The sequence below is a fragment of the Manis pentadactyla genome, chromosome 10, assembly GCF_030020395.1.
Source record: "Manis pentadactyla isolate mManPen7 chromosome 10, mManPen7.hap1, whole genome shotgun sequence".
Lineage (NCBI taxonomy): Eukaryota > Metazoa > Chordata > Mammalia > Pholidota > Manidae > Manis > Manis pentadactyla.
Window position 1 is genome coordinate 41,528,389 of NC_080028.1, and position 12,998 is coordinate 41,541,386.

Consider the following 12,998-nt stretch of genomic DNA (forward strand, 5'->3'; position numbering starts at 1 on the left):
TGAACATAAAGCATGAGCAATAGTTTTCAGGACACATCTCCCCAAGCAAGGAAAACAAAAGCAAAAATAAACAAGTGGAACTACATCAAGTTAAACAGGTTATGTACAGCAAAGGAAACCATCAACAAAACAAAAAGGCAATCTACAGCTTGGGAGAATATATTTGTAGATGCTATATGTGATACAGGGTTAACATCCAAAATATATAAGGAACTCATATGACAGGACATCAGAAAACCAAATAATCTGATGAAAAACTGGGCAGAGGACCTGAACAGACATTTTTCCAAAGAAGAAATAGAGATGGCAAACAGGCACATGAAAAGATGCTCCAGTTTGATGATCATCAGGGAATTACAAATCAAACCCACAATGAGATATCACCTCACACCAGTTCGAATGGCCACTATCCAAAAGACAAGAAATAACAAGTGTTGGTGAGTATGTGGTGAAAAGAGAACCCTCCTACACTATTGGTGGGAAAGGAGATTGGTACAGCCACCAGTGGAAAGCAGTATGAAGTTTCCTAAAAAAACTAAAAATAGAAATACCATTTGACCCAGTAAATTTACTTCTAGGAGTTTACCTGAAGAAAACAAAATCCCTGATTTAAAAAGATATATTAACACCTATGTTTATTGCCACATTATTTCAGTAGCCAAGACATGAAAGCAACCAAAGTGTCCATCAATAAATGAAAGGATAAAGAAGGTGTGGTGCATATACACATGGAATATTATTCAGACACAAACAAGAAAGAAATCCTGCCATTTGAGACAACATGGATGGTTTGAGAGGGTATTATACTAAGTAAAATAAACTAGGTGGAAATGGCAAATACCATATCACTTCAATTATATGTAGACCTCTAAACAAAACAAAACAAAAAGAACAAAACAGTAATAGACTCATAACACTGAAGTGACTTGTGGTTACCGTGGGGATAGATGGGTGAAATAGATGAAGGTTATAAAGAGGCATAAAATCTTTATCATATGTTAGTCACTGGGATGAAAGTACCTCATAGAGAATATTGTCAGTGGTTCTGTAATATGTTTCTATGTTGATGGACAGAAACTACAATAGTTGGGGTGGGCCTTTAATAATGTATATAACTGTTTAATCACTGTGTTGCATACATGAAACCAATATAATATTGTGTATCAACTATATTTCAATAAAAACATCTTCTTGCTCCTTATGCCCCATACCTTGCCCTATGAATTTCTGCTATTTGGCTGTTCCTGAGTGGTATTATTTCTAATAAACTGAAAGTAGGAAGTACAGCACTTACATATTGCTATGGGCAATATTCAGAAGGGCAAGCATCAAAATAATAACATTTTTCTGGATATTAAAGTTTCTATAACTTTTTTTAGTTCTTATATGTGTTTGAAATTTTCTACATTAAATATATTTATTATGCATGTAATTTTAGACAAGAAAGTTATCTCCTTACTCACGGTATTGCATAATCCATGTGTGAACAAATATATAAGAGCAGGTTTCCAAATTGTCATTGCAGTCTTTTTCTTTTACACGTGGACTGAGGTGGTTGCCATTAATGCTTCTTTGTCTCTCTGTGGACATTATCCCCACTGGGGCTTGGCTGAGAACTTTTAAGTCAAAGTGAATTATATTTTATATTCAACAGAGAGTTTTGAATGAGGGCCTTCAGGGCTTTTTTAGTCAGCTGTTTTCTGCACACCTGCTGTAGATGGAAGAGATAAACAGGGTCATAAGTATAAAAACCTGTTTGTCCAAAGAAAATCAGACCACCCACTTTTGTAGAGCCAGAGTCTTCTTAATTTTTCCTTGCTCTTTGATCTTTATTATCATCCTTTCACCTACCCAGAGTATACAGAAATGTAAGGATGATATTTCCTTTAAATTCATAATTCATGTGTGTACGTTTGGTAAGTACAGGTGTCTCGGGACAGGAGGCTAGGAATATTCTCAGATAATCATATTACTATACTTATGTTTAACTGTGAGGCTCATAAAGTCTTTTGATTCATGTCTTTCCCATGAAACAATGAAGAATGTCCAAAGTAAGTACTGGGATGCTTTCAAACCCACCATATTGCAAATGTGTATAGGTCTTATTTTATTCTTCATTAAATTGGTGCAATTGCATGTACCATGGAATTTGATTAACACACAGAAAAAATGTATTAATCTCTATTCTCCTCTCCTTTTATCTGTCTCTCATTTATTTATCAACTATCTATAAATTTCATATCCCATGTATTTCAATTATTATCAGCAAATATCCCATTTTTTAATATTTCCTTTTTTCAGGACCAGTATCACCTATATGCAAACTCTTTGTCTAATAAACCCAACTTAATGTCCCTTTTTTCATCGTGATATCTGTAACCTGGCAATGTATCATGGTAAACTTGTACTTCATGGGAGCTGGTACTACTCACTTAAACCTAACTGTAATCCCATGAGGTAGTATTCCTGTTAATTCACTTTTACCAATTAGGAAACCGAGGGCACAAATGATAGATTAAATTGAGATCACTCAGCTAGTAGATGACAGAGATGTGACTTGATCCTACACTAACTGTTCCAAGGTCCATAGACTTAGCTCCTGTGTGTTGCTGAAACATGCATCACACTTGTCATGAAAGAGTGAAAGCAAAATACATTTTGATATTCTTCATTTATTTATACTTTGCCCATGTTTTTTAACTTATATTAAAATAATCAAGCATCAAAGCCCTCTCTGCTGAAGCACAGATGGAAAATAGGGAATAATAGAGGAATTGAGAGTCAAGAGAAAAAGCCGTTAAAGGACTAATACCTGAGAGAAATCTGAATTGACCTATAAATAATGCCTGGTTCACTGAGGAGGCATCTGGAGAGTCTAGGTAGGGTATAATCACTATCTTCTATGAATTTCCATTTTAATCAGGTACCACAACTTGAAGCAAAGGAATTTTAAGTTTTAACTTTTGTGAATAAATATTTTGGAACAAAGAAGACAATTCCCCATGAAAATATCACTCAAAAACAAGCAGTTACTGATTCAGCAGGGGAAACGTCAACCAAAGTATGGACTTGAAGAAATTAGTTGGAGAAAGTGCTATGAATTGGGAGATCCTGGAATACTTAAAACAATTTCAGTAGCAGTAATTTTCAAGAGAAACTTTCAACAATCTTAGCTTCTATGTGTTAAATTTCAATGCAGCTGAGGGAATTATCAAAATCTGGTTATCAAGTTAAAGAAGGAAACACATGTGACTGGTTTTCCTTGGTATTGGAACCACTGTCTGAACTTGTCATATTTTGACATTGTTTGTCTGATCCAATTTCTGTGACTTTTATGTGAATATTAGCAATAGATGAAGTCAGTGATGAGAAACCATTCAACAATAAGAACATTCATCATTCTGGGATTGACAAATGATCCACAACTAGAGATTTTGGTTTTTATATTTCTGTTTATCTCATATACATTAAGTTTAATTGGGAATCTGGCCATAATTTCACTCATCTTGGTGGATTCTCATTTAAAAACAGCTATGTATTTTTTTCTTCAAAATTTCTCTTTCTTAGAAATCTCATTCACAACTTCTGGTGTCCCCACATACCTCTACATCATATCAAGTGGGAACAGGGCGATCAGCATCAAAGCCTGCTTCAGTCAAATTTTTTTTGTGGTCCTCTTTGGAGCTACAGAATATTTTCTGTTGGCTGTGATGTCCTATGACCGCTATGTGGCCATCTGCAAACCCCTGCATTACGTGACCATCATGAACAGCAGAGTCTGCAGGAACCTCATCCTCAGTTGTTGGGCATCTGGCTTATTGATTATCCTTCCACCCCTTGGTTTGAGCCTTAATCTGGAATTCTGTGACTTTGTTATTGACCATTTTTTCTGTGATGCTTCTCCAATACTGAAGAATTCATGCTCAGACACATGGTTCATTGAACAGCTAGTTGTATTCTTTGCTGTGTTGACTTTCATAATGACCTTTGTGTGTATAGTTCTGTCCTATGTATACATCATTAGGACGATTCTAAGATTACCCTCAACCCAGAAAAGAAAAAAAGCCTTTTCTACATGTTCTTCCCACATGATTGTGGTTTGCATCACCTATGGAAGCGGTATCTTTATCTATATCAAACCTTCAGCTAAGAACGAAGTGGCAGTTAATAAGGTGGTTTCTCTGCTAATTATGTCTGTAGCCCCTTTGTTGAACCCCTTCATTTATACCCTAAGAAATAAGCAAGTAAAGCAGTCTTTCCATGATAGTCTCAAAAGACTTGCATTTATTTCAAAGAAATATTAGATATTCATATCAGAAATTTAAATTAAAGTAAAAAATAAATTATCAGCATATGGATGAAAATTGAGTGATGGGAGTTATCCAGTCTCATATTTTTGAGGGCCAAAATATATAGAATTGAGAATAATGTCTAAGAAAAAAGTGCGAAAATTCAGAATTACACAGATGGACATTTCTCTAGTTTTCTGAAACTTCTATTCTTCCTCAACCACATTATAATAAACTCTTTTCAGTCTTATTACATAATCATTACTCATTATCTTATGTGTCTATGTCACTGCTCTCTACTTATAACACAGGCTGTTTTTTAAATTGAAGTACAGTTGACTTGCAGTATTAGATTAGTTTCAGGAGTTCTACATAGTGATACAAAAATTACATACATTACAAAACACTTATCATACTAAATGTATTTACCACTATCACCATACAAAGATATTATATTGTGGGCTATATTTTTGTATGCTGTACTTTTGCATACAATGCAAAATGAATAGAAAATGAATTATTTTGCAGTCAGAATTTTGTGTCTTTTATCCACTTTACCTGTTTTTCCCATCCTCATTTTCCTCTCTCCTATGACAACCACCAGTTTGTTCTGTCTGTGTCTGTTTCTTTTCTTTATTTTTATACATATAAGTGAAACCCAGTGGTATTTGCTCTGACTTATTTCACTTGGGACAATACCTTCTAGATCCATTCATTTGTTGCAAATGCCAAGAGTTTATTTTTCATGGCTCTATAATATTCCATTATATATTTATACTATATCTTCTTTTTCTATTCTTGTATCAATGGACATTAGGACTGCTTCCATATCTTGGCTATTTGGAATAATGCTGCAATAAAAACAAAGGGCCTTGACAGGGAGCATTAAAGATGGCAGCGTGAGAAGTGAAAAAGAGGCTTCCTCCTAAAACCACATATAATATGAAAATATAATTAATATGATTAATCCTGAAAGAGCAACAGGAAAGAGGGCTGTGCCAAACTGCATACACCTGGAGAAAAGAATAAACCTCATGGAACAGGGTAATGTACCAAAGCTGTGGCCCAGTGGGACCCAAGCCCTTCCCTCATCCCAGCTCACCGTGGGAGGAAGAGAAATGGAGCAGGGAGGGAGTGGAGGTCTGGGACTGCTGAATACCTAACTCCGGAGATCTGCTCTGGGAGCACAAACCTACATTTCATGGTGCTTTCATGGTACTCTTGTGATTAGGGGATTGGGAAGCTAAGAGGCAGAATACCTGGAGAGACTGAGATTCCAGCCACTTGAGGAAAGCAGGGATCCATATCCGGCTGCTCTGGGACAAAAGAAAGGTGGCAGTCTGAGAGACTTCCTAACAGCAGAGGGCTGCTAAAGGGGCAGGGATTGCACAGAGTTTACTGCTCAGGAGAAAGGACAGGTAGACATAATTGTCCAAGTACACTCTACCCAGCAGGTTGGGAACTTTCATGATCTTCAAGTGCAGCTCCAAGGACCCCCTCTGTGATAGGCAGCCTACTCGCCATTCTCCCAGCCAGCCCCACCTGGCTTGCAAACCAGAAAACCCTACCCTAGCTTTAGGCCAGCCAGAGGGAAGCCCCGTCTACAGCAACTACAAATGTGAAGCACAGAGGTTTATACCTGTGTGCTAGGCCCACTGGTTCTGGCAGTGGAGGAAGGCATAGAAGCCAGGAAACAGGAAACAGCTCTTTTCTACCCCCAGGACCCAATACCACTCCCCTGCAACCCTGACATTGCTTCAGGGACTGAGCAGCTCCAGAGAGTAGAGCTTCTGGGAAGTAGAGGGCACCATATACAAATATGAAATTCCAAAGGAACCTGGTTCAAAATAAAATTATGAATACAACATCTGAAAAAGATTAAAATGAAATCGACCTAATGAATCTTACTGAAAGGGATTTCAAATTAGAAATAATTAACATGCTCATGGAGGTACAGAAAAATATTCAAGAACTCAGGAATGATTTCTGGTCAGAAATCCAATTGTTGAAGAGCACAATGGAGGGTATGAAAAACAGATTAGATATGGTGGAGGAAGTGATAAATGAAATAGGAATTAGAGAAGAGGAAAACAAAGAATCTGAGGCACAGAGAGACAAAAGGATCTTTAAGAATGAAAGAATATTGAGAGACTGTGTGACCAATCCAAGTGGAATCATATTTACATTATAGGGGCACCAGAAGAGGAAGAGAGAGAAAAAGGGATAGAAAGTGTCTTTGAGGACGTAATTGCTGAAAAATTCCCTAATCTGGGGAAGGAGATAGTCTCTCAGGTCATGGAGGTGCACAGATCTCCCAACACAAGGGATCCAAAGAAGACAACACCAAGACATATAGTAATTAAAATGGCAAAGATCAAGGATAAGGACAGACTATTAAAACCAGTCAGAAAGAGAAATAAGATCACATACAAAGGAAAGTCCATCAGACTATCATCAAACTTCTCAGCAGAAACCTTACAGGCCAGAAGGCAGTGGAATGATGTATTTAATGCAATGAAGCAGAAGGGCCTGGAACCAAGACTACTTTATCTGGCAAGATTATCATTTAAATTTGAAGGAAGGATTAAACAATTTCCAGATAAGCAAAAGCTGAGAGAACTTACCACCCAGAAACTGTCTCTACACTGTATTTTGGAGGAACGGCTATAGATGAAAGTGTTCCTAAGGTTTAATAGCTGTCACCAGAGGTAATAAAACCGCAGTAAAGAAAGAAGAACAGTTTATGTACTAAGAAAATGAAAAATGAAATCAACCATATCCAAAGTCAATAAAGGTGTAGACAAAGAGTACAGAATATGATACCTAATATGTAAAGAATGAAGGAGGAAGAAAAAGGAGGACAAAAAAAAAATGCTTTAGATTGTCTTTGTAATAGGATATTAAGTGAGTTAAGTTAGACTCTTAGATAGTAATGAAGTTAACCTTGAACTTTTGGTAACCATGAATCTAAAGCCTGCAATGGCAATAAGTACATACCTATGGATAATCACCCTAAATTTAAATGGTGGAATGCACCCATCAAAAGACATAGAATCACTGAATGGATAAAAAAAGCAATACTCATCTTTATGCTGCCTACAAGAGAGTTAATTTAAACACAAAGACATACACAGATTAAAACTGAAGGGATGAAAAAAGATATTTCATGCAACTAATAGAGAGAAAAAAGCAGGAGCTGCAGTACTTGTATCAGAAAAAGTACACTTCAAAACAAAGAAAGTCACAAGAGACAAAGAAGGACATTATATAATGATAAAGGGGTCTGTGCAACTAGAAGACATAACCATTATAGATATCTATGCACCCAACACAGGAGCACCTATGTATGTGAAACAAATACTAACAGAATTAAAAGCATTCATTCTAGGAGACTTCAACACTCCTAGAAATTAAACTGTCTCTGTTTGCAGATGACATGATATTGTACTTAATAAACCCTAAAGAATCCACTCCAAAACTACTACATCTAATATCTGAATTCGGCAATGTTGCAGTATACAAAATTAAAACACAGAAATCTGTTACATTCCTATACACTAACAATGAACCAGCAAAAAAGGAAATCATGAAAACAATTCCATTCACAATTGCAAAAAGAAGAATAGAAAATCTAGGAATAAACCTAACAAAGGATGTGAAAGACCTATACTCTGAAAACTACAAGACACTAAGGAGAGAAATTAAAGAAGACACTAATGAATGGACACACATCCCGTGCTCATGGATAGGAAGAATTAATATGTCAAAATGGCCATCCTGCCTAAAGCAATCTACAGCTTCAGTGCAATTCCTATCAAAATACCAACAGCATTCTTTAATGAACCAGAGCTAATTGTTCTAAAATTCATATGGAACCACAAACACCCCGTATAGCCAAAGCAATCCTGAGAAGGAAGAATAAAGCAGGGGGGATCACGCTTCCCAACTTTAAGCTCTACTACAAAGCCACAGTAATCAAGACAATTTGGTACTGGCCCAAGAACAGACCCATAGACCAGTGGAACAGACTAAAGAGCCCAGATATAAACTGAACCATATATGGTCAATTAATATACAATAAAGGAGCCATGGACATACAACGGGGAAATGACAGCCTCTTCAACAGCTGGTGTTGGCCAAACTGGACAGCTAAGTGCAAGAGAATGAAACTGGATTATTGTTTAACCCCATATACAAAAGTAAACTCGAAATGGATGAAAGACCTGAATGTAAGTCATGAAACCATAAAACTCTTAGAAGAAAACATAAGCAAAAATCTCCTGAATATAAACATGAGCAACTTTTTCCTGAACGCATCTCCTCAAGCAAGGGAAACAAATGCAAAAATGAACAAGTGGGACTGCATTGCATTAAAAAGTTTCTGTATGGTAAAGGACACCATCAACAGAACAGAAAGGCATCCTACAGTATGGGAGACTACATTTGTAAATGACATATCTGACAAGGGGTTAACATTCAAAATATATAAAGAACTCACATGCCTCAACCCCCAAAAGCAAATAACCTGATTAAAAAGTGGGCAGAGAATATGAAGAGACAGTTCTCCAAAGAAGAAATTCAGACGGCTAACAGACACATGAAAAGATGCTCCACATTACTAATCATCGGGGAAATGCAAATTAAAACCACAGTGAGATATCACCTCACACCAGTAAGAATGGCCAGCATCAAAAAGACTAAGAACAACAAATGCTGGTGAGGATGTGGAGAAAGGGGAACCTTCCTACACTGCTGGTAGGAATGTAAGCTAGTTCAACCATTGGGAAAGCAATATGAAGGTTCCTCAAAAATCTAAAAATAAAAATATCATTTGACCCAGGAATCACACTCCTTGGACTATACCCAAAGAATACAACTTCTCAGACTCAAAAAGACATATGCACCCCTATGTTTATCGCAGCACTATTTACAATAGCCAAGATATGGAAGCAACTTAGGTGTCCATCAATAGATGAATGGATAAAGAAGGTGTGGTACATATACACAATGGAATACTATTCAGACATAAGAAAGAAACAAATTCTACCATTTGCAACAACATGGATGGAGCCAGAGGATATTATGCTCAGTGAAATAAGCCAGGCAGAGAAAGAGAAGTGTCAAATGACTGCCCTCATTTGTGGAGTATAACAATGAAGCAAAACTGAAGGAACAAAATAGCAGCAGACTCACAGACTCCAAGAAGGAACTAGTGGTTACCAAAGGGGAGGGGTGTGAGAGGGCGTGTTGGGAGAGAGGGAGATGGGGATTGAGGGGTATTATGTTTAGTACACATGATGTTGGGGTCACAGGACAAACAGTATAGCACAGAGAAGGCAAATAGTGAATTGGTGGAATCTTACTACAGTGATGGACAGTGACTGCATTGGGGGATGGGTGGGAACTAGATAATATGGGTCAATGTAGTAACCACATTATTTTTTTCATGTGAAACCTTCATAAGAATGTATATCAATAATACCTTAATAAAAATAAAAAAAAAGCAACCCCCCCCCCACAAACCACAAAGGGGCTTATTTTGGTTTCTTTGGGTAATATCTAGAAATGGAATTATAGGTCCTATGGTATGGTATCTTCTATCAGCTAGTAAGTGCAGCATTCATCCTAGAGCCATAGACTCCAAGTTAGCTCCCTACCTATGACATTCTCTCCCCCAAAGTCAATGAAGTGTGTAGGTAGTTTGACTACTGGCTATTCAACACATGGGGGTGCAGATATAAAATGGCTTTATCTTTCCAATGTCCCTATCTGTGTTGTGCTGTTGGGTTGAGGGCTGTCTTAATGACATCTCAGTTCAACTGTGTAACTCTGCACCATTTCAGTTATTAAAACTCAAGTCTTGTTTGTTTTAGAATTCCAATTTCATATTTGATTCAAATCTTTCCTCCTTTCTTAAGCTCAAGCTAAACTTGTGGCTCTAGGGGCCTGGAGTACAGGAGGTGTAGTGATCTGCTCCTATTGCTGCTACTTAAGCATGCTGTGTCCTTAAGCATGAGCTTGCATGAAGGTTTGGGCCTCTCCATGATGGGTGATGCCCACTGATCCAGCTCCATTGTTGACATCTCCTCACCCCCATGGCACTAGACCCATGGCTTGGGTGGCACCTGTGAGACATAGCTGCCCCCATGGTCCTCAGCTATGCAGGTCTGTTTGCTCGAAGCCCAGCAATCTGAGACCCCATAGCCCCAATCTCCTCTTCCTCTCCTAACCTGAGGCCTGAGGGCTTGGATCAGATCCCTCTTTTATATCTCTGAGACCTGGAGCTTACCACACTCTTAACATGGATTTTAAATGGAAAAATTATGTTTTAACCATTAAGGGGATGAATAAATAGTCAAAAATGTTCTCGTAAAACACTCTGAGACTATTAGGCTTAAATAACAATTTTACTAATCATTCAAGAAGAAATTACTTCACAAACTCTTCTGTAAATCACTGTAACAGTTCAATACCCAAACATGACAAGGACTGTCAAGAATAGAATATAATAGAGGAAAATCACTCAAGAAATATAGATTCAGAAATCCTAAGAAAGTATTAATAAAACAGGTCAATAATATTTTGAAAGTATCACATAGTTCACCCAAAGTGTTTTCATCTCAGAAATGCAAGGTTGGTTTAATATTCGAAAACCTTTTTATGTCTCACCACTTTAACTGAATTAGAAGAGAAATGTATAATGATCTCCATAGTTGTAGAAAAGGCTTTGGTAAAATTAATGTACATTTCTTAATGATTAAAGAATTTTAGGAAATTTAAACTGAAAGGTACTTCCTTAACATAATTAAAGAAAATTTACAGCAAGCTCCATAGTAGAATAAAAAATACTGCCTTACATTTTTCTTTGTCAAAATAGGAAGATGTTTACTATATGTTCTGAGATAACAATGTAATTAAAAATGATATGTACAATTAAAATATATGTATAAATGTTATGTACATAAAGCATAGAGGACATATACTTAAAATATTTATGTGTACATAAATATTGACAACATTTAGAAGGACAAACATCAAAATAACCATTTATATTTCTGGATGTTAGACATTCTGAGCTTTCGTATCTAGTTGTTTAATTTTTCTATGTTGAATATATATTATGTGTGCAATTTTAGATGAGAAAGTGATTTTCTAACTCACTGCACTTCTTAAATCATGGGTGAATAACCAATGAAGAATATTTTCTGATTTGTAATTAAAATATTGTTTTTCTATGCCTAAATTGTATTTAAGCCATTATTGTATCTTTTACTCTCCAGGGCATTCACCCCATTGGTTCTGGCATTGGGATTACTTTGCCAAAATAAATGCAACGTTAGATTCATTAGAGAATTAGATTCAGGGCCTCCAAGGACCTCTTTACTTAGTTTTTTTCTCTGTACACTATTATCAGTGAAGGAAATAAATAAGGTCTTTACTGTAAAAATCTGTTTGCCCATTGTATACCAGAACACCCACTTTTGAAATGCTAGAGAAACATTTTAATTTTCCTTATTTAAAGCTTTGTTATCTTCCTGTGAGCTACCCAGAGTTCACAGAAATATTTCCTAATGTTAAAATATGATGGTTTATCTTATAATTCAGAAACCATGTGTATATTCACAGTGAATAGAGGTTCTTAAGGGTGAGGGCCTATGAATGCACTTAGATGCTCCTACCGGTATCTTTTTGTTGAGTTGGATGGTCACTTAAGTCATCTGAGGTACAGCTTCCAATAAAACGATGAAGAGTGTCAGAGGTAAGTACTGGGTGTTTCATTAGTCAGGTACCTTTCTATTTGTAGCTGATGATGTAGATACTTATTTTCACTCTAATAATATATTTGACTTTGTATGTGTTTCACTCTAGGAGCAAAAATAAAGTACTACTTTTGCACTTTATTTCTGCTATTTTATGAGGAGAATCAATAGTTTCTGAGATTCTCTATAGAGCAAACAAACCTTCATCAGATTGAACTTGTGGGTATGACTCATTTAAAGCATCATTAAATTGGTGGAATTCCAGATACAGTGGTTTGACTGGTACAGAGAAACAACTCCCCAGATGTTTTCAAACCTCTACCTTTGTCTAGCTCTCTATGATGTCTGTCTTTCCTTTTTATCTATCATGTGTCCATCTGGAAGTCTATCTATTCCATTTATCTCAATTATTAATGATAAAGATTCAATTTAAAAAACATCACTCTCTTTTAGCACTGGGATTACCTACCTGCCAACTATCAGTCTCTCCCTATTTCTAAAATAATGATCTACAGCCACGGCATTGTGCTGGGGAATCAGCTTAGTGGAGCTTATACTACTCACTCTTTTCACAAAGATAAGGGAGCTTCATACCCTTGATGAAGGCAACATACACTGCAAAGATACTTGTTGGGAATAATAAATTACAGTGAAGACTATTTAGACACCAAATTTATTGGATCTTATGAAAGTCCTTTTTTATTCTTTAGTGGGGGAAGACATGAAACATTGAAACAACTCTAGCCTACATAAATTCAATGCCATCCATATTTGCAATTAAAAAATTTCCAGTACTTTCATTTTAAGAAGTAAAAGTAAATACTAATTTTAATTACCTATTTTCCTTATGTCAGTATATCCAGAATATTATGATTTCAAAATGTATACAAATAAAATTATCGATGAAATATTTTTTATCAGTTTTTTTACCAAGTCTTCCAAATACTGT

The 12,998-nt window shown here is 36.3% G+C and overlaps 1 protein-coding gene across 1 annotated transcript; it reads left to right on the forward strand.

The window, feature by feature from the left end:
• Nucleotides 1–3,353: 3,353 nt before the first annotated feature.
• Nucleotides 3,354–4,304, forward strand: LOC130679280 (olfactory receptor 6C2-like). The gene has a single exon (XM_057487899.1). It carries the CDS (start codon nucleotides 3,354–3,356, stop codon nucleotides 4,302–4,304), a length of 951 nt encoding a protein of 316 aa, XP_057343882.1.
• The last annotated feature ends 8,694 nt before the right edge of the window (nucleotides 4,305–12,998 follow it).

What these genes read in the sequence shown, in the direction of transcription:
- LOC130679280 (XM_057487899.1), top strand. Translation starts at nt 3,354, where the DNA reads ATGAAGTCAGTGATGAGAAACCATTCAACAATAAGAACATTCATCATT.